The 22,350-nt window shown below is 46.8% G+C and overlaps 2 protein-coding genes across 7 annotated transcripts in view; both read left to right on the top strand.

Moving 5' to 3' along the window:
* PLEKHD1 (pleckstrin homology and coiled-coil domain containing D1) overlaps positions 1 to 22,350 on the top strand; it is a 664,905-nt gene that overhangs the window by 240,378 nt on the left and 402,177 nt on the right. The window lies entirely within an intron of this gene.
* Positions 1 to 22,350, top strand: part of GALNT16 (polypeptide N-acetylgalactosaminyltransferase 16) — a 228,764-nt gene that overhangs the window by 35,507 nt on the left and 170,907 nt on the right. Inside the window, exon 1 of one of the 3 annotated variants that reach the window (XM_068253837.1) lies at positions 21,051 to 21,116. The exons of the other annotated variants lie outside the window; for them this stretch is intronic. Coding sequence (XP_068109938.1) covers positions 21,096 to 21,116 — 21 coding nt within the window. The 5' untranslated portion in view covers positions 21,051 to 21,095. Of the gene's footprint in view, positions 1 to 21,050; positions 21,117 to 22,350 lie in introns of those variants that run through there. 3 annotated transcript variants of the gene reach the window in all.

Here is a 22,350-nt window from a genome sequence, read left to right as displayed (position 1 = left end):
ACATGGGTTGTTATGGTTAAAGTAAACCTGAGACGAAAGACAGGAAAGATTTTTTTTTTTTAACTCACCTGCGGCTTCCTCCAGCCTCCTGTAATCCGTCAGCTCACTCGCCATCCTTCTGGACCCCTCCGATTTGCTCCTGTGAAGTCCATGATCCAGGTGGGTAGCGGACTAGTGTACATGTGCAGTCCTGGCCGCATGCGTCATCTGATCAAGTTCCTGTGGCTGGGAGCATTCTGCGCAATAACAGTTACAGTATTGATGAACTGCGCCATGGGGGTGTGATTGGGTGAAGCATGTTGCTGGGACCACTCATGTCTCAGCCGAGTTGTGGACTTTACAGGGCTGTCAGCAGAGAGAGGACCGCAAGGAAGATGAGAGAACAGATGGATTACTGGGGGAAGGAGGAAGCCCCAGGTAAGTAAAAATCCTTTATTTCCATCTCGGGTAACCATGAAGCATCATCCAGAGGGAATTAGGGTGCATACACACATGCAGTTTTGATTGGCCAACCACTGTCCAATTTTACCACCTCCATGTAGTATGAAGGCCAACAGGTTTTGAATTTTATGAACAGACTGTGTATGTAGGCTCTCATACTACATGGAAGTGGTAAAATTGGCCAATCATTGGTCAGTTAAAATTGAATGTGTGTACCAGGCTTTAGGGATAGCCACAAGTCGGGGGGGATACATTTTAGACACCAGAGAGGGGGAGTTAGAGCTAGGCAACAGGCAGGTGAGTTAGGGTTCGGGCGTTCGGCATCAGCCAGGGGGTTTGGTTTGGACACCAGGCAGGGGGTGTTAAAGGACAACTGAAGTGAGAAGAATATGGAGGCTGCCATATTTATTTCCTTTTAAACAATACCGGTTGCCTGTCAGCACTGCTGGACTATTTGGCTGCAGAGGTGTTTAACACCAGAGACCAAGCATGCGGCTAATCTTGTCAGATCTGACAATAATGTCAGATGCACCTGATTTGCTGCATGCTTGGTCAGGGTCTATGGCTAAAAGTATAAGAGGCAGAGGAACAGCAGGATAGCCAGGTAACAAGTATTGTTCAAAATGAAATAAATATGGCAGCCTCCATATACCTCTCATTACAGTTGTCCTTTAATTAGTGATGGTCAAGTTTAGGAGAACTCATGGAGAAGCATGAGATCACTTTGGTCAGGTGATAGATATGTAATTCTGATTCGCTAGTCATGATCATGTGCTAAAGCAGGATGTGATCACAGCAAATCAGAGCTTTGCAAATCTATCAGCCAATCAAACAAAGCGTATTTTGTCAATATGCTTCCGTGCAATTTTAACGTTCCCCACAGGTAGTGAGCGCTAAACTCTCTTCCTGCTTGGCCTACAGCCAGAGTGGCTGTAGGCCAGTAATCTCTTTTTTTGGGGAGCTGCGGTGCGATGCGATCATGCGATCGCACCGCTACTGCGGGTTAACAGTGTGAAACTGGCCTTAGGGTTACATTAGATAGCAGGCAGTTGAAATTAGGCAACAGCTAGAGGAACATTAACATTAAACTGACAAGGTAGCTCAAACTGACATTCCGTCATCTAAATAGGCTACATATCAGATTAAGCTACCTCGAGTCGCTTTGACAAGGTAGTAGAAACTGACAGGACACTGGTCAGAACATGAAACATTGGATGCTAAAGCTAACAGCCACATTGTGTTCCAGTTTTCTAAGATCAGGGCCAACATACTGATTAATGTTTTAGTCATTCTCTCTTTCCCGACTAATTTGTGTCCTCGGTACCCCAGTTACACTTGTTTTGATCTGCCTGAAGAGTGCACCATCTTCAATAATAACGCTGTTTGCTCTCCTTCTTTTGTAATCTTTCCATTCATTAAAACAATTTGTCAGAGGATGCAGTTGTATGATTTTAATGTTGGTCATCGCACAGTAAATAAGATAGAAAATGGACAGCAGGAGATGCTGCATTCAATTTATGTGAAAAGTTGCTGGAGAGCAGAGATGCTATGTGACTGCTCAGTGCATTGCGACTCACTGATGATGAAAACATGTATACACTGCATGTGGTACATAAAGAATTATTGCCAGAAACTCCACATATGCATTGTAGACACAGATCTTTTTAGTTTCTCTGGTTTTCAGGAATTCTGGTCAAAAACTAAAGCCTATAATTTACTAACAGTATGAGATTCCATATATCTGTAATAGTCAACATGTATGAAACATTGGAACTGATATTATTATGGTTGTTATTTGCTGTCGTTGTGGATTATCTTCTGCTTGCTATATGTCTCCTATTGTTTTGTGTATTACGATACATTGAGTATTAGACCTTCAGACACAGTCCGACACGACCGACACACGGGAAATAAATCTGTAGCTTTAAACTTTCCTAGCATACAAGCCTTTCCTTGGGTGGGTGGGGGGGGGGGGAAGGTGACTAGGATCAGCAGATTCAGCTATTGACAGCCAATGGGGAGTCTTTAATGATTGATACTCGATTGGTAAAGCTAAGCATACATTATGCAACATTTACCCGATCGGTAAAACTACAGATGGAATATTGATTGCACCACTCAATACTGATCAGACTTTTGTAGAAATCTTATTAAAACCCAGCGAGAATGCCACCACTGCTAGCTTTGTGCCGCTACTGACTGCTGCTTCCCTCTGCGCTCAACTTGTATAAGAATGAAAATTCCTGATTGATGTTCGATCGATATATATCAATCAACACTCAGTCAAGACTGCTGTAGGTTTTCATAGATTTTTCTTTAATTAATTGCTTTTATCAAATGAAATGCCTAATCTATGGAAAGCACTGCAGTGCATGCCTGCCTTAACTAGATCAGTTATTCCTCATGAGAGGGTTTGACCAGAATGTGACCTGATCTGGTCATTGTTGGTCCACTGAAGTTCGTCATCTTATTGTAACATGGGGAAGCAGATTGTGCAGGCTCAGTCTTGCCTCTCTCACAGCAATCTGAGCAGATTTATCACAACCAGTGCAAGGAAATTTGGAACAAAACCTGGGCAACAGCTAAGAGCATGCCCAGATCAAAGGTTCTAATTTGTCATTCTTACTAACTGCTCCACTTTTGCTCCAGTTTTGTTCCAATCCGAGCCAGTGCAAGCTACAATGGGGCCCTGGGCAAAAATGACATGGGGCCCTGTCACCACCTCCCCTAGAGCCAGCTGCAGGCCCCCCACCAGGCTTTCCCTAATGTGAACAATATTCCAAAGGGGGCCCCTGCAGAGTATCCCTAGCACTCCTCCTTCATGCTCCACCTCTCGGTCTTCAGGATGTTTGATAAACCTGAAAGCTTGGTTCAGTTAAGCATTAATCTATGGAGAGGGAAGGCAGAACATCAGGAGATGCTGCTGGAGAACCTTATCTTCAGCTGGATCTATAGGGCCCATTCAGAGGAATTCCAAAATGGGCGTTTGCATTGACATTCCACCTCTACCCATCGCATCATTTTCTTGCGTGTAGTCCTGGCCTTCAGAGCAGCCACCAGATTGAAATACTCAAGCAATTGTAGAAGAAAGCGCTTGGCACCAATGTGAATGCTCCACAAATTTTATTCCAGCCGGTACATTACAAGCTATAGCACTAGAAAGTAAAGGGGCAACCTGACAGCCATTTCACGGGTCTCCCCGTTTCCTCAGAGGCTTCCTTAGTGACCCGTGAACGGCTGTTAGGCCACCCCTTTACATTCTTGTGCTATAGCTTGTCATGTAATGCTATCTCTTTTGCTTATATTGGCATATTAGACTGAAATACTCTGCTGGATGCTGGAAAATTTTGAATGAATGCAATCAAATGGCGGGCACTGTCCTTGAGATGCTGCTTGCAGCATTTTCTACTGCTGGAAATGCATCTCCAGACATATTCTGCCAGTGAATAGCTGTGGCTGCTGTCTTGTTGTTCACATAGAGTTCTACAGCACACATTTTCCACGTGGCAAGACACTTGTGAATAAGGCCATAGAAAGATTTTCACGATTGATTAATAACACCTACCTCAACCACCCACCCACCCACGTCACCCTGTCAGCAGTGCAGTAATGCAGTGGGCAGTACAGTGGCCTCTCTGTATGTTCATACACACATCAATTTTCTTCATTCAGTTTGATTCCCTCCATATTTGATCACTGGAATGGGATGGAAATCAATTTATTTCAAATGTTCGATCAAATTCCCATCAATTTTGTCCAAAAATTGATCCAAATTATTGATCAGACAGGACGAAAAATCTGGGTCAACCGGGGGTAGAAGTAGGGCTAGAGCAATGGACCAGAGCCTACCTAGATTTCCACCCAATGTTTTAAAATGATTGATTCCTTTCTGAAAAGAATCGATTCCCACCACACATAGCACGTTTTTTATTAGTTTCCAGCAGAGCATTGCACTGTTCAATGCAGTACGAGTCTATGGGCCGTCGCTCTGCCCCCACTTCTGCCCCCCCATAGTGTTGCACTGCATTGAACAGTGCAATGCTGCAGTTTGATAGATTTTTTCAATATATTCCCTGCTGGTCGAAACTATTAAAAATCGATGTGCTGTGTGTGGTAGGAATCGATTCTTTTTCAGAAAGGAATCGTTCGTTTTGAAGCATTGGGTGGAAATCTATATGGCCAGCTTATGTTTTCAAGAACTGTATGTTTTCCCTTTGCCTACGTGAGTTTTGTCACACTAGCGTATAAACTGCCATCTCACCAAACTGACATTAGTGATTTCAGTGTGGACATTAGAGTGCAAGCTCCTTGGGATAAAAGAGAAAGATGCAATTTTGTGTACTTTGCAAAGTGCGTCATATTATGTCTGCGCTATATCAATAAAGGAAATAGTATGGTGTAAATGATCATATTGCCAAAGTTCTATATCCCATATAAGGCCCCGTTCACACTTGCGTTTTGGCATGCAAACGGACTGGATCCGGATCGTATCAGGACCTGATCCGGATTGGAACCGTACGGTTCCGATCCGGATCCGGTCCGTTTGCATCAGGACTGCTTCAGGCTGCCATCCGGATCTGTGGGGGGGAAAAAAATACCTTAAAATTTGTTGGGGTATGCAGAAGTGCACCTGTAGAATCAGGTCCTCCGCTGTAGACCTCACCTCCACCTCCGACATACTGCCAAAACAGCTCCAGCACGTGTGTCACTGCTGCTCCACTCCAGATATGCTGGGCCCATGTGTCCCCATCCGAAATGGTACGCATAGGAAGTGGGGTAGAATGTCCGGTGTTGTCTCCAGTGTGCTCTGTGCTTCCGTTTCCCATTGGTTTTCTATATCCGGATGGTGCAGTCAGGCTCCGGTCCGGGTGCGTGGGCCGGATGAGCCGGACCAAAAAATAGCGCATGTTGGAAAAGTGTCCGGAGTCCGGATCCGGTTCGGCTCCGTACTGTACGGAACATACTCATGTGAACGTCCGCATAGCCTTTGCATTGCTATGCGGAACGTACGTTACGTTTGTACAGTATACGGTCCGGATCCGATCAGGCGGATCCGGACAGGGAACGCTAATGTGAACCGGGCCTAAGACAAGACAGAATATGTATATTGTGCTTTGTCCTGGCGTACTCAAAGCACCAGAACTGCAGCCACTAGGCCGCACTGAGTAGGCAGTAGGTGTTGCCCAAGATCTCCTTCTGAATAGTAGGAGATCATAATCCTATAGGGCTCTTTCACATCAGAGCTTGCGTTGGAGAACGCTCAAAGTATACGTTTTGTTGTATGCGTTTTAATGCGTTTTGATATGCGTTGCACTGCAGTGAGTGTGCGTTTTTAATCCGTTTTCAATGCGTTACAGCACATAGAAAAATGCAGGTAATTTTTTTTTCTTTTAGTTTTCAACTTTCTACATTGTTCCTCTGTTGCATTCTGGGACTGATTGCCTGCGTTAACGGATTAAAAACGCGCATAGTGTGCGTTTTACATTGACTAACATTGTAACGCATAAAGCTAGCGTTGGCCGAAAAACTGCGCCTGGGTGCAGTGTAACGCAACGCACAAAAAGGCTGCGTTATATGTGAAAGCTAAAATGAAAGTCTATGGACTTTCATTTCACCTTGGGTAACGCAAACTTTACCCTTTGCGTTGAAACGCAGAAAATCTGCCCTAATGTGAAAGAGCCCATTTTTGTTTGTTTGTTGCTTCATGTACTACATGAGGCAGCTTTTCTACATTTATTCTGTGCTGTCACATCTCATAAATGGTACATTTGATATATGTACTTCCATATAATGGCAGTGCGCACATGTTTGCGTCATGTTACTTTTGTATATAGTCCCTGGACTTTGTCTTTTCTAAAGTGTGCTTGTGGAGGTTCTTTGAATTCAAAACGTTAACCCATTTATCGGGGTTGGGGGCCTCTGGAGTGGTAAATGTCTAATTTCCTCAGTTACCACAGGTTTCCAGGAATGTAAATGCCATTTTATGTCTTATCACCCAGACCACGTATTTAATCATAAGGTATATACTCTGTGCTCAGCCATGCTTGAAGGGAAAATCTCTTGTTACTAGTACATGGGGGTTGTAGTTTGCTCCTGTGCACACAGGTTGCTGTCTGAACAGTCTGCATAGGCACAGGAAGGGTCATACTGAAGATGTATAGGGATGGATATTTTTAATCTCTGTATACAGGCTGATGTGTTCTGGTATCCATGGCAGCCAGTGTTAGAGAAATGTGCTCAGCTTTACAGTGAATATGCTTCTCTTAGCTCTTATGAAACCTGTTGTGGCCTTTGTAGCGTCATCCTTGAGTGTCGTTCAGATAGACATTTACAGGGATTCAATAGAAGGCTTAGGTAGACCTATGTAGGGGTTCTGTTGCTAGCGGGTTTGTTAGCTACATACTGAGATATATGTACATCTTTACAGTGCCTCTGTGTGTTTTTGTTTTTACTTGCAAACATGTTACTGTATAATGATTTGCGTGACTGCTGTTTTCCTTGTGCTTACAGTTCCAATAGACGTTGCTGATGGTGGCTATCAGTGTTTTAAAGTGGATCTAGAGTTTTTTAAAATGATTCTCCAAGAATATTGTAAAAAATTACAGTCACCTCCACTGGCCCTGATACCTTCCTTAAAGGTCAACTGAAGCAAGATGGATATGGAGGCTGCCATATTTATTTCCTTTTAAGCCATACCAGTTGCCTGGCTATCCTGCTGATCCTCTGCCTGTAATATTTTCAGCCATAGACCCTGACAAGCATGCAGCATATCAGGTGCTTCTGACATTGTTGTCAGATCTGACAAGATTAGCTGCATGCTTGTTTCTGGTGTTGTTTAGACACTACTGCAGCCAAATAGATCAACAGGACTGCCAGGCAACTGGCATTGCTTAAAATGAAATAAATATGGCAGCCTCCATATACCTCCTGCTTCACATGGCAGACATGGGCAAATGCAGAACACCTGCCAATAAAAATTAGGGCTGACCCCTGAGATTTGTAGGGTTTGGTAAATCGTTGTCCATGTACACAGATGTTAGCTGGTTTAAGACAAAAGACAAACACTTATATAGCGCTTTTCTCCTGGCGGACTCAAAGCGCCAGAGCTGCAGCCACTAGGACGCGCTCTATAGGCAGTAGCAGTGTTAGGGAGACTTGCCTAAGGTCTCCTGCTGAATAGGTGCTGGCTTACTGAACAGGCAGAGCCGAGATTCGAACCCTGGTCTCCCGTGTCAGAGGCAGAGCCCTTAACCATTACACTATCCAGCCACCACTTTAGTCCTTGTCATCTTCTCTGCAGTGTGTTTTTACGGCTCAGTGAATACACTCAACGTGGGTTTTATTGGTCTCACACTGTATGGTTCTGGAAATACATTTTAATGCCCAGTCCTATAAGAATGTCTCAGTGAGGTATGGATCTTGTAAAATGATAAAAGCATATAGAGCTGTGTAGTGTGCGGTGCTGATTAGTGCATGTGATGACCTCTGTGTGCAGTGACTGGAAAGTGCTCTGGTATTATATGGATGCTCTGAAATAGCATCACATGTGATTGATATATTGATCTTCCATGTCATCTCAATGCACATAGGCTATAGGGACATTGGCAGATGTCAAGAATCTGCACCGTATTCTATTGATTTTCAGGCCAGATATAATGCCGCTAGCATATCCAGCTTGATACGTTTTATCTATTTCCTATACTTTTCCACTTTGTTCATATAGTCATTTATTCCATTTGATCACTATTGTGTGGATGCAGCTATATAAGCAAAGAGTACAGCTGACAACATAACATAAGCTGGCACAAGTTCAGAAGAAAATACTGTAAGCCTATTGTCCAAAGCACTCCTTGTCAAAGCAGATAAAAATTGTGCAGGACGAGCGCCTATGAAAATGGTGCATGCCATAGGTGGCAATAGTAAAAGCCGCATTTAGCGGCAAGGAGGTTAAATGATGGCACCCGATAAATAGCGTTGGGCACCTGGGGGGGGGGGGGGTCTAAGGGTTAGGAATAAACAGAGGGAGGGTTCAGTATGAGAGTAGGCAGGGTAGGCGATTGTGTCTCCTTCACTTCCTAGTTATTTTCTGCTGTCCTGCAGCCAGCCAATCACAATGCGGTTTCAGACCCAGCATGGTGATTGGCTGGCTGCAGGACTCCTGCGCACTAACTGGTAATGACATCTTGTTACTAAGGTTACATAACGTTTTAGGGCATTTCTAAAATGTTAAAAAACTTTCGCAGCAAGATGGCATTATTGGCGTCACCCTGCGCCATTTTTTTTGCAGCACTTTTTTAAATGTATGCTTTCTTGTTGTAGTGGTTTCCATGGCTTTAGAACTTCTACACATACAGAAGAATTCATGAAGTTAGAGCCTGTATGTGATCCCTGCTGAGCATGTTCTGCTTTAGATATAAAGCAACCTCTGACTCTATAAATGAATACAGTAGTGAAGAGATGTAAAAGTTTACTCTCATTTATGGATAGGTTGTGGGCAGAAGTGCCAAACATTGACAGGCGCTGAGAGTGCTATGTGCCACGACTTTTAAAGCACACCTGAATTTTGGCAAAACTATACATTCAAAAGCCTGGTGGACCAAAGCACTTGCTAAAGCAATGTCTTCTTGCTGCTCGTTGTCTTCAGAATCCCTCATGTTCCCTGCCCTAAGTTTTATGGTCACAGCATTCTGGAAGTCACTGGGCAGGGAAAAAGGGATTCTGAACGGGCATGTACACGTTCCGGACTGCGCATGCCCAGTTCAGAATCGCTCGTGCAAGACCAGGGGCGTCTCATTAGGCAAGAATAAATTTTCGCCTGAGGCGCCGGGAGTGGAAAAGGGGCAACGCGGGGGACCACTCACCGTGGCCACTACTGCAGTGTGTTTTTTTTTTTTTCATTAAATGTCATGCTCGCGGCGGCGGCGGCGGTGGCGGCCACGCCTCTACTAAAGCAATGCTGCCTTCTGGACCGCCCCCTCTCCTCTATTACAGAGCGAGCAGCCGCACGAGTACTTTGTTTACTTCGTGCGGCGCCGCCTCTAACTCCGCCCCCCGCCGTCAATCATGTACGTGCAGCCAGCGTGTGACGCACCAGGCATTCGGGTGCCACGCTGGCTGCAAACAGGAGACTGTGTCCGCTTGATGTGCCCCCCTCAGATGCATATGGAGGTGGGGGCAGGGTCGCAGCCAAAGCCTAGTGACGGCAAGGAGGAGGCAGGGACTTTAAAGGAAGTTGCTGCTGGCGGGGTCGGGTCGGGGAAGTGACTCTGGACGTCTGGTCCCGCCTCCTCCTCGGTCCTCCAATGCAGCATCCACTCTCCCTCCCGCCTCCTCCCTCTTCCAATGCGGGCGGCATCCGCATTCACTCATCTTTCTCCCTCCGATTCGCCCTGAAGTTGGACTGCGTGGCTGGCCGCCCCTGATCCCAGCGTGAGGACCTGGAAGCTAATCACTGCAGGAGATCCCCAGCTGCTAGCTAGTAAGCCACATCACCCTCCCTCTCCCTCCCCCCACTGTCACCCTCCGCCCCTCCCCCCACTGTCACCCTCCTCCCCTCTACCCACTGTGACCCTCCTCTCCTCCCCCCACTGTCACCCTCCTCTCCACTGACACTCTTCTCTCCCCCCACCACTGTCACCCTCCTCTCCTCCGCACTGTCACTCTTCTATCCACCCACTGTCATCCTCCTCTCCTCCCCGCACTGTCATCCTCCTCTCCTCTGCACTGTCACTCTTCTCTCCCCCCCACCACTGTCACCCTCCTCTCCCCTGCACTGTCACTCTTCTATCCATCCCCCCCCCCCCACCCCACCCTCCTCTCCTCCCCGCACTGTCATCCTCCTCTCCTCTGCACTGTCACTCTTCTCTCCCCCCCACCACTGTCACCCTCCTGTCCTCCGCACTGTCACTCTTCTATCCACCCCCCCCCCACCCCCACTGTCACCCTCCTCTCCTCCCCGCACTGTCATCCTCCTCTCCTCTGCACTGTCACTCTTCTCTCCCCCCTACCACTGTCACCCTGCTCTCCTCCGCACTGTCACGCTTCTATCCACCCCCCCCCCCACCCCCACTGTCACCCTCCTCTCCTCCCCGCGCTGTCATCCTCCTCTCCTCTGCACTGTCACTCTTCTCTCCCCCCCACCACTGTCACCCTCCTATCCTCCGCACTGTCACTCTTCTATCCCCCCACCCCCACTGTCACCCTCCTCTCCTCCCCGCATTGTCACCCTCCCCTCCCCACCCACTGTCACCCTCCTCTCCCCACCCACTTTCACCCTCCTCTCCCCACCCACTGTCACCCTCCTTCTCTTCACTGTCACCTTTCCCTCCACCCAGTTTCACCTCCTCTTTCACTCTACTTTTCCTCCCCACTGTCACCCTCCTCTCCATCCAGTTTCACCTCCACTGTCACCCTCCTTCTCCCTACTGTCACCTTCTTCTCCACCACACTGTCACCATCCTCCTCCTCACTGTCACTCTCCTCCCCACACAGTTTTACCTCTACTGTCACCCTCCTCTAACCCACTATCACCTTCCTCCTCACCCAGTGTTACCCTCCCATCCCACTAAGCAGTTCCATCCCACCCCACCAGCACCCAATGGGAGAGGGAACATTTAGTGCATTTATGTCCTGAGGTTTGCTGCATTTAATATATTTGTGGGGTAACGTGTTTTTCACAGGAGTCAGATGTACCATTTGCTGTATTTAATGTTTACTGCATTTTAATGTGTGTGGGTTGTAACATTTACTGCATTTTAATGTGTGGGGTAATGTTTATTGCATTCCTGTTTGCTGCATTTCAAGTGTCGGAGGTAGCGTTTTTTGCATTTCAAGTGTCGGCGGTAATGGGGGTTGCATTTCAAGTGTCGGAAACATCGTTTGCTGCGTTACAAGTGTCGGAGGTAGTGGTGGCTGCATTACAAGCGTCGGAGGTAGTGGTGGCTGCATTACAAGTGTCGGAGATAATGGTGGTTGCATTTCAAATGTCAGAAGTTGTGAGTTGGTTTGAGCTGTCACTAGGTGTAGGTGGACAAACTGTAAGTTTTGAGGCTAAGTTTGAGTGATGCAGCTGCTGCAGCACCACTGATGATGATATCAGCAGCAAGCAATCATGCTGTCTGAGGTGATGCTGCAGCATTGCTGCTGCTGCTGAATCTTAGCCTCAGTCAGAAAGAGACGACACACTACAACATTTTTTTACTTACCCGGGGCTTCCTCCTGCCCCATAGCATGGATGCGTCCCTGGCAGTCATCCCGTTGCCCTCTGTTTGTCCGCAATCATCCCTGGTAACTGGCTCAGTTGGGACCAGTCTGAGTCAGCCAGGGTCTTCTGTGCATGCAGGATACCTTTAAGGATATAGCGTTTATGTTTGTGTGTGGTGGGGGGCACAGAGGGGAGGGGACCAAGGGCTGCAGTATGTGGTGTGGGGGGGCGCCACAGGTTTTCTTGCCTGGAGTGACAAAATGGCTAGAAACGCCCCTGTGCAAGACTATGGCCACTTCCTGGGGAAGGATTTGACTGACAAGACAACAAATAGCAGGAAGATTTCCAGGAATAGGTTTTACACATTAAGAACTTCATTAAAAATGTAATTCTGCTTCAGGTACACTGTAAGTGCCCAGACAACTGTGATTTATCTAGCCCAAAAGAAATAAGATCTTTTGACTTTGTGCATCACAAAGATGTATTTGATGCTGCCACAGATATGGGATGGCTTCAACTTCCTCACATTAATGGTAATACAAGGTACTGGTTTGCACTCTTAAAAAAGGTAACTGCATATCATCACTTCCTCTTGTCCAAAATGAAATATTCACATATGACTTCAGGACAGTGACCAGACTCATGCAAGCCATCTTTTTTTGTCTTTGTGAGCTATGAAATTAATCCACAGCCATTAGTTTATAGCTATTTATTATACACAGAGCCGGATTTTCCATTAGGCACTGTAGGCACATGCGCCCCCCCCCCCCCCCCTCACATCACTGACCTCAGGAGCTTACAGTCTAATCCCTGTCTCATATCACTGACCACAGGCACTTACACCCTAAAGGCCCATACACAGAGTTCAGAATATTTTTACTTGGGGGTGTCGCCCGTGTTCAGGGGCACAGTTTAGGGCGCCAGAGCGGCTGTCCCTACAGGCCTCTAAGTTGTAAATCCAGCCCTGATTACACATATAGACCAGCAAGCAATAAAATATTCAACATAATTTTTCAATTGTAAAATGCTGAAAAGTTATTGTAAAGAGATAATGAAAATGTATCTCTTAGGAGAAAATTCAGGAGAAAAAGTTAATTGCATACGGCTGTTGGTGGTATAAAAGGCAATTTATGACAAGGGCCCATATGCAATTAACTTTTTCTCCTGACTTTTCTCCTAGGTGATATTTTCAAACTTGTCAAATAAATGCCCTTTAAACCACCAGCAAGCAAACAAATACTCAAAATAATTTTGATAGTACTTTTTCACCCACCTTTTGATACTTTGTCTATTGCAAAGTGCTTAAAAGTTATTTGAAATCAAAGATGAAAAATTATCTCCTGGGAGAAAACAGTGTCCTAATCGATCTGTTTATGGGAACAATTGATAATCACCTTCCAATTACTTATGATCCTACAAATCTCATTGAATTATCGCATCTGAGAAAAATATTGTATTGTTTCTGGACACGAGATTTGTACTGCACAACAACCTTCAAACCATCTCATGTCACTATTTCCTGATAAAAACACCTACCGGTAATTTCCCAATTGGGTTTTAGTTGATGTTTTAATCAAAACAAGTTGACAATTACCCCACTTTTTGAAATGTGCTTAATTAATTGAATTTATTAAATCAAAACTTAGTTAGGTCATTACTGTATTCCCCTTCCCATAAGTCAGCGCTGACAATAATTGGCCTCAATTCACCAGTGGTTACCGACCTATTTATCTCATGGGAGGTAATTTACCTCTGGTGATATCTCCAAATAGCAATTCTCCAGAAGTATAGGGTGAAATATCGACAGAGAGAAATTCAATGCGATAAATGTGTGATAAATGTGCGATAAATAGGCGATAGTCGTTATTTTTTCTCAAAATCACAATTCACCAGGGAAAAAAGGCTGTGTGGCCATTTGTTATTTTTTCATCTATTTATCCCCTGAATGTACCTGGAGATATGTGGTTTTTCTTACAGCTGCTGCAGCTCACTCTGCAGCTAGTTTACTAGCAGCACACAGTAACAGCCTATACTGTACATATTTCAGGCACCAGAGAGCAGCCCATTTACAATATTAAGCATATTAAGCAATATTAAGTATTTACAATATTGAGTGGATGGGCGAAAGGAAGGAGGAATCTGGATACATTTTTCATCGGGAGTGAGTGTGAAAATGTATCCAAATCAGGGGCGTATCTGGGTAATATAGCGCCTATGGCAAACACTGAAATTGCGCCCCATATCCATACTGGAGGTCTTCCTTCAGTATGGATATCCAGAGTTGTGTCCACCCCAGTATAGGTAGCAAGAGGTGCCCCCCTCCCGGCATAGATATTTAGACGAGTCTCCCCCCCATGTAAGTAGCTTCCGGAGTAAAGGTTGCTAGAGTTAGCCCCCCAACTATAAGTAACAAGCGGCATCCCTCAGTATGGTAGTGGAGCACGAGAGAGGAGGGGGCAGAGGGAGGATGGGACAGCCATGGCGCCCATGGTGCTGTGGCGCCCATGGCATGAGCCATGCCTGCACCCCTCTAGATACGCCTCTGATCCAAATACCTCCTCCGTTTCACCCATCCACTTAGTATTGTAAATGCTTAATATTGCTTAATATACTTAATATGCAGAACGAAGGGAGGGCTTTGTAATGGAAGGAGAGGGTCAAAAACAGGGAGGGAAACCCTCTGCGGTCACATGCTGGTAATAACCTCCTCCTCCTACCCACAATCCTTTACTTCCAGCATCCAGAGAGGCAAAGTATCACATGCAAATCACTAACACCGCATAACTATCGACCATTTATCGCATGGTTTTCGCATCCATATCGCTCCATTATCGCATCATTATCGCCTGCTATCGAACACTCCTCTCTATCCTCTCACAGTGGTGAATTGCAAACAAAGTGTTAAAATACTGTATGAGATAAAATACCGACCTTTTATCTCCTACTAACTTTTCTCTGGTGAATTGAGGCCAATGCCTACACGTGGTTCTGTTGTCCATGAGAGAGTCTCCTGCAGAGAAGTTATGTTTGTTGTTCTCTGAGCAGTCATGTTTAGCCTGCACTGGAAACAAAAGTGATACATGACCATGTGACCATAGCCAGCCAGAGAAGGATAAACTGATCACCTGATAAATCCATCAAGTGCTTTTCCAGCATTCCTCTTAGCAGGAGAAACTCTGCTGTCTAAAGAAGAGGAATGCTTTGCCGAGACAAACTTGGTGGTCAACTATTCTCAGATGTATTTTTCTCTGTTTATTGAGAATACTCTAAAATAGCAGCTTCTTAGCAGTGTATTCTTCACATGTCATTATTACAGTCTGCTCAGCCGGTATCTGTTTGTCGTTAACAGGTTACAGTAAAGTCAGGCCCCATTGGATAAATAAACTTGATTACTGGATTCAGCTCATTAAAATTCAGAATTGCAATGGTGCATCAAAACACTCAGTATGTTGTGAACCATTATTGTCAGTAGAACAGTTTCCATCTGTTCCCGTTGGTAGAATGTGTTTTCAGCCATTCCTGTTTGTTCCAGCTAAAGCGCAGTTTTGCATAATGGAGAATGTGTGTGTGTGTGTGTGTGTGTGTGTATATTCCCCGAAAATAAAACAGTGTCTTATATTAATTTTTGCTCCAGAAAGTGTGCTAGGGCTTATTTTCAGGGGATGTCTTATATTGGCACTGCAGATGTCCCCATGCTGGCCGCCTCTTATTGCTGTGCATTGTACTGTTACAGTGCCAATCAGGCACCTGTCATGTCACCCCTGCACACAGTTGATAAACCTGCTGTGTGCAAGGATGACATGTAAGGTGCCTGATCGGCACAACACGATGTGTCCCCATGCTGGCTGCCTGTTCAAGCTCTGGTATTAAAGCGTTCTGATTGGATCAAGTCTTGGAGGCGGGATCATAGCTCTGTTATTAGGCCAATCATTGCACTCGCTGAGTAGCAGCGAGTGCAGTGATTGGCCCAAAAATGGAGCATGATCCCGCCTCTGAGACTATCACATCCAATTAGAAACAGCCTGTGGTAAACTCAGGAGGCGATGAGCGGCACAAAGCTACTGCATGCAGTCTGGCATGAATGGCGGGTGTCCCGGAGACCTTGCAAAGGCAGCAGCAAGATAGATACCGGTAGCATCTAATTACCAGTAGTGGTATGTGTCATGTGGGCAGGCCCGGCCCTAGACTTTTTGCCGCCTGAGGCAATCCTTAAAGAAATCGCCGCCCCCCCCCCAAGCCGTGGGTGTGGGGGGCTGCCCGAGGTGGAGGGGATAGCGGGCAAGAAGGGGGTATTGGGCCTAGCGGCGGGGAGGAGGTTCGGACCCCCCCCTCCCTCGCCTGGGTCCCCCGTCCTCCGCTCCCCTCCAGCTTTAAAAAGTTACGTTGCTGCCTGCAGCTATTGTAAGAGGCAACGGGCGGGGATCACTCACCTCTTCCTCGTTCCAGCCTGCGCTCCACTGACGTCACTTCCTGCTACGCCGCCCAGGAAGTGACGTCAGTGGAGCACACGCTGGAACGAGGAAGAGGTGAGTGATCCCCGCCCGTTGCCTCTTACAATAGCTGCAGGCAGCAGCGTAACTTTTTAAAGCTGGAGGGGAGCGGAGGACGGGGGACCTAGGCGAGGGAGGGGGGGTCCGACCCCCCCTCCCCGCTGCTAGGCCCAATACCCCCTTCCTGCCCGCTATCCCCTCCAGCTCGGGCGGCCCCCCACACCCACAGACAGGCGGATGCCACCCCCCCAGAGGTGCCGCCAGAGGCAAAAGTTTCACCCCGCCTCATGGGTGGGCCGGCCCTGCATGTGGGCTGCGGCTGAGGATGTGATGTAGGCTTATTTTCAGAGGATGCCTTATATTTAGAGAATGAGTGAAATGTCAGCTAGGTCTTATAATCAGAGGATGTCTTACTTTAGGGCAGGGGTCTCAAACTCAGTTTACCTGGGGGGCCACAGGAGGCAAAGTCAGGATGAGGCTGGGCCGCATAAGGAATTTCACAATCGCGGCGCATCGCCGCCTCTGCCCGCCCCTCTCACTCTTCCTTCACAGAGAGGGGCGGGGAGAGGCGGCGATCCGTGCAGCGATTGACGTCAGGAGGGGCAGAGCTGAAGCTGAAAGCTCTGCCCCTTCCAGGAAACGCAGGCGGATTGCCCCCAGGGCAATTTGGGGGCTCTGCAGCCCTCGTTTAGCAGTGGGGATGCGGCGGATTACTTGGGAGCACTGAAGCAAACTATAAGGAAGCTTTTGCTGGCGAGGGCCACAAAATATTGTATCGAGGGCCGCAAATGGCCCGCGGGCCGCGAGTTTGAGACCCCTGCTTTAGGGCAGCCCTGTCCAACTGGTGGCCCGCGGGCCGCATCCGGCCCGCCAGGCCTCCTGTTGCGGCCCACTCCTCTCCCCGAGATGCAGGCATGGCGTGCGCTATGGGCGCCATGTCTGCTCCCTCTTGTGTGGCCTCTCCTGTGTCCCCGCTGCCTCACAGCTCAGCTCAGACCTCACAGATCGCGGCGACAGGAGGCAGACAGAGCGCGCGCATAACACCCGCACGGAGTACGTCACATGCGGAAGTGAAATCAATCACTTCCGCATGTGACGTTCTGCCGCGCGGGTGTTATGCGCGCGCTCTGCTTGTTTCAGTCGTCGCGATCTGTGAGGTCTGAGCTGTGAGGCAGCGGAGCACAGGAGCGAGGCAGTGGACGCTGACTGGGGGAAAACCTGTCACTGGGGGCGCACCTGTCACTTACTCAGGGGCACCTGTCACTATCTAACTGGGGGGGCACCTGTCACTCTAACTGGGGGGGCACCTGTCACTCTAACTGGGGGGGAACCTGTCACTCTAACTGGGGGGGAACCTGTCACTCTAACTGGGGGGGCACCTGTCACACTAACTGGGGGGGCACTTGTCACTCTAACTGGGGGGGCACCTGTCACTCTAACTGGGGGGGCACCTGTCACTCTAACTGGGGGGGCACCTGTCACTCTAACTGGGGGGGCACCTGTCACTCTAACTGGGGGGGCACCTGTCACTCTAACTGGGGGGGGCACCTGTCACTCTAACTGGGGGGGAACCTGTCACTCTAACTGGGGGGGGAACCTGTCACTCTAACTGGGGGGGCACCTGTCACTCTAACTGGGGGGGCACCTGTCACTCTAACTGGGGGGGCACCTGTCACTCTAACTGGGGGGGGGCACCTGTCACTATCTAACTGGGGGGGCACCTGTCACTCTAACTGGGGGGGGGCACCTGTCACTATCTAACTGGGGGGGCACCTGTCACTATCTAACTGGGGGGGCACCTGTCACTATCTAACTGGAGGGGGCACCTGTCACTCTAACTGGGGGGGGGGGCATCTGTCACTATCTAACTGGGAGGGCACCTGTCACTATCTAACTGGGGGGGGGCACCTGTCACTATCTAACTGTGGGGACACCTGTCACTATCTAACTGGGGGGGCACCTGTCACTTACTGGGGGGACACCTGTCACTATCTAACTGGGGGGGGCACCTGTCACTTACTGGGGGGACACCTGTCACTATCTAACTGGGGGGACACCTGTTACTACCTCATCCGGCCATACCACAGCATCACCGCCAGCCCGGTCACAGCAGCACCGCAAGGCCTTTCAGCCCACACATCATCACCAATCTGGCCGACAACACTATTGCCAGGCCAGCCAGGCACAACAGCCAGTAGAGGAGAATACAGAAGCCAGGTAAGAGGTGTCTACCATATTAAAGGGGCATTCTGCCTATTTATGTGAAATGCTCTCTATTTATGTACCTCATGACTGCTGAATTTGTTGTGTTGGGGGCCTCATGATTGCTGAATTTGTCTTGTTGGGGGCCTCATTTGTTGGGGGCATCACGATTGCTGAATTTGCCTTGTTGGGGGCCTCAAGATTGCTGATTTTGTCTTGTTGGGAGCCTCATGATTTGTTGGGGGCCTCATGATTGCTGAATTTGTCTTGTTGGGGGCCTCATGATTGCTGAATTTGTCTTGTTGGGGGCCTCATGATTGCTGAATTTGTCTTGTTGGGGATCACATGATTGCGAACTGCGAGACTATGGAAACGCTGAATCATCATCATGAGACAATAGCATTAAACCTTTTTTAGCTTTTTAAAACGGAAAATAAAACTGGGAGGTTCTAAAAAAAAAAATACATTTTTCAGGATTAGGATGGATGAAATTGTTTATCTTCAGAGTTTATTTTCAACTTGGATTTTCCATAATGTTCATGTATGAGTTAAAACGTTTGTATGTAGTTTAAATTGCTGTTGCCACTTTGCGATAGATAAGTGACTTTTGTGTTGCAGTTTGGACACTCGGCCTCCAAAAGGTTCACCACCACTGTCCTAATCTAATGTCCCACATTGCTAAGTTCATGTAAATTTGTCTCCAGCCGTGGCCACACCCGCATTCTGGTCCATGGCCACACCCATTTTCGGCGCATTTTGTGAAAAGTGCTGCCAATCTAACTGTCCTGTAATTGCATTTTTTTCCAGGGGGGGGTCCTTCGGCCCTCCACCATGGGGTCTGAAAAAAAATGGCCCTCCATGCCCATGAAGTTGGACAGCACTGCTTTAGGGGAACAATGGTACATGCAAAATGCACTGCAAGTAGAACAAAATGCACTGCAAGTAGAACAAAAATGTCACTGTAGAGGTTGTAAAAACCATGCCATGTTAGTCCTCGTTCACTGGACATGTTGAAAAGCGCATATGCAAGTTTCTTTGTTTATAGAAAGTGGTCTTGCTTTTTCAAGTGCGTTTTTCAATGCATTTTTAATAGCATGTGTTTTTGACAGAAAGGAAACTCTCAAAACCTTATGGAAACACACTCACTGACTTCTATTGCAATGCACAGAGATACATGTAACAGTTTACTACAAAATAGCGTACGATATCTATGCGCAAATGTGAACAAGGTACACTAGAAAGCATTACTTTTCTAATATATTTGCAGATCCTTAACCATATGCATTGCTAAAAAGCAGACTGCAACATGGATAGTGTGTACGAGGAGTTTTTTTTTTTTAATTTTCCCTGCTTAAGTTAGGCACGGTTCATGCTATAGCCCCAAACGGTCTGATTCATGCAAAGGACCACAGCGCACAAACAGACATGTTGATAGATATTCTGTTAAGTATATAAGCTATTTGGATATGCTCTGACATGTCCAGTCTGTCTGGGGTCCTTTGTGTCTTTTATAGAGTCCCATTCTGCACAATTTAGATGGATATTGTACATGTCGTAATAGCAATGCTAAAATGACATTTCCCATGCAATAGACACATCTGAGTGAGGGGTTTGTTTCGTGGGCAGCGAGAGTATGCACTGATATCATCCTCGGCACAAACACTGCCATAGTGTGAACCCTTCCTTAGGAGTAGCGCAGACCGGGGGACCCAGGCGAGGGAGGGGGGGTCCAACCCCCTCCCCACCACTACGCCCAATACTCCCTTTCTGCCAGCTACCCCGGCACCCAGCATCCACAGACAGGCGGGTGCCGCCCCCCCCCCCCCCCAGATCTGCCGCCTGAGGCAAATGTTTCACCCCGCCTCATGAGCGGGCCGGGCCTGGACTACACCCCTTCTCGGAACAACTCCGGGACATGTGTAGATCTGAAGAGCAGTTTGACCAGGTTGATATGCGGTACCAGCAGACATCAGTGGCAGAATGGGCTGGGGGTGGACGAATGGGAAGGTTCTATACTATTCAGAGCCTTCCCTTTACTTAGGTAAGTATCAAACTTGAGTGAGTTTTCTCACGTCAGGTTTAAACTAATGAAGCAACATATGTCCTAAAGCAAAGGAAGATAAATGAGGAAAATCTTTTTTTGTAAAGTTTATTGATGTAGGATCCCATCTTTCTTCATTAGTATAGAATTTTTTTTGTCCCATCAGGGTTGTCCCACCAAGGGAGTGGGTGATTGAGGCAACTATGGATTACATGATGGATTAAATTCCTCTCTGTTTTGTCTGAAAAATGTTATTTAGTTTTCACTTAAACGTATTAATATAAGTATAAAACTTAACATTGTTTCTATGCATACCATCTAATATACATGCCATCCATGGTAAGTATAATACATAAAACCCTTTTGTGTCTGTAAAGATATTTACACAGGAGGTTAACCCTTTCTGTGATGCATTGGGCTAGATTCTTGGTATAGGTGGCCCCCGAACTCTCTAGCATGAGTCTTTTGTCAGCCATATCCTTCAACATTGACTTCCAGTGCTTGAGGCAGCCATCTTCTCAGAGAGCTCTGTCTGTGCCCCGCCCTCTTACAATCTGAGCAGCGTGATATGCTTCCAGGCAACAGCAGCCACACCCACATAGCCTGCAGCTGTGAGTTGTGTACTGCAAATTCCCTTTCTATGGTACCTGTTTGTTTTTTTTGTCTTTTTGTATTATGTTTCCTTGCACTACGTAATGCAATATGAGTAGATTTGACCATGGATCATCTCACTAAACAGGTAATACGTACAATATGCTGCGAACGCACTGTACATTGCTGAGGGGTCCTCAGAAACATACCTGATGATGCTGAATGAACACTTTCCGTAATATAAATGACTAGATTTTGTCACATTGATGGTGGCAAAGCTATTTTTGTGGTTTTTCTAGTTTACACCTCTTAAATCACTCGTGTTTCATGTTAAAGATGTAAAACTGTGCATCACATCTTTAACAGTCTTATAAATAGATCTCATATTTTAGGTACATTCGTAGATTGCTGTGAAAGCAGAAGGTGTTGTGTTTTGTAGTTTTTTCCCTCTTTGCTGTTTAGAATGACTCTTACAGGACTACATTTAGGTTCAGGTGCATACACATGCACAATAATTGTTGTCGTTCATAATTGTACATCAATTGTTGGGGCGGCGGTTCAAAGCACAAGCGCTATACAGACACAATGCTAAGCTATAGCCAAGCGGCATGTATTGTTTAATGGAGAGGGAAGGACTGATAGCTGGCAGTGTGTGAGCAAGTAAACTCTGGTGGGTGGGGTACGTATACAAAAAATGCACTTGTCATTGAGGTTGAGGCTGGGAGCACACTAGGCTGTGCAGAAAACCGTGCGTTTTCTGCACTGTGCGTTTTTGATTTTTGGCTGTGTTTTTTGCTGCATTATGATTTTTTTATTATTATCATTTTCAAAAATCAATGAATTAAAATACAGTAGCATATTTAAAGAAGCGCATTTAAAAACGCATCCCCTGCGTCTCCATTGAGATACATTATGGGCTTTTTGCATGCCTTTCTAAAAATGCAGCAAGTTGTGCATTTACAAAAACGCACAATGTACAACGCACATACAGTATATGCATTTTTACATGTGGACCATATCCTTGCATTAGTGGCAAAAACGCTAGCATTTTCTGCAGCGCTAGTGTTTTTGCTTGTGTTTCCTGTTCTCTGTCTCAGCGATCACACTAGGCATGCCAGATCGCTAAGCACTTTTCTATCCCCCGGGACAACTCTCTTCTGCTTTCACCTATTGATCACCTATGGATTCTTCTCTAATATATGTGCTTCTCTATATATATGCTAAGCAAATACTGTGATTAATTGTCCACTATATGAATTGTTGATTCCCATACACACCACAACAGCTACACCCACCATTGAATCCAGCACCTGCATAGCACCCTCCTCAATAAAAATCCTGGTGCCTCCCCTGACACTGCCTGTATTGGGGTATACAGGTAG

This window comes from Hyperolius riggenbachi, chromosome 9 (genome assembly GCF_040937935.1).
Source record: "Hyperolius riggenbachi isolate aHypRig1 chromosome 9, aHypRig1.pri, whole genome shotgun sequence".
NCBI lineage: Eukaryota > Metazoa > Chordata > Amphibia > Anura > Hyperoliidae > Hyperolius > Hyperolius riggenbachi.
The sequence above is the reverse complement of the archived record's forward strand: the minus strand, read 5'-3'. Positions and strand labels throughout refer to the sequence as shown.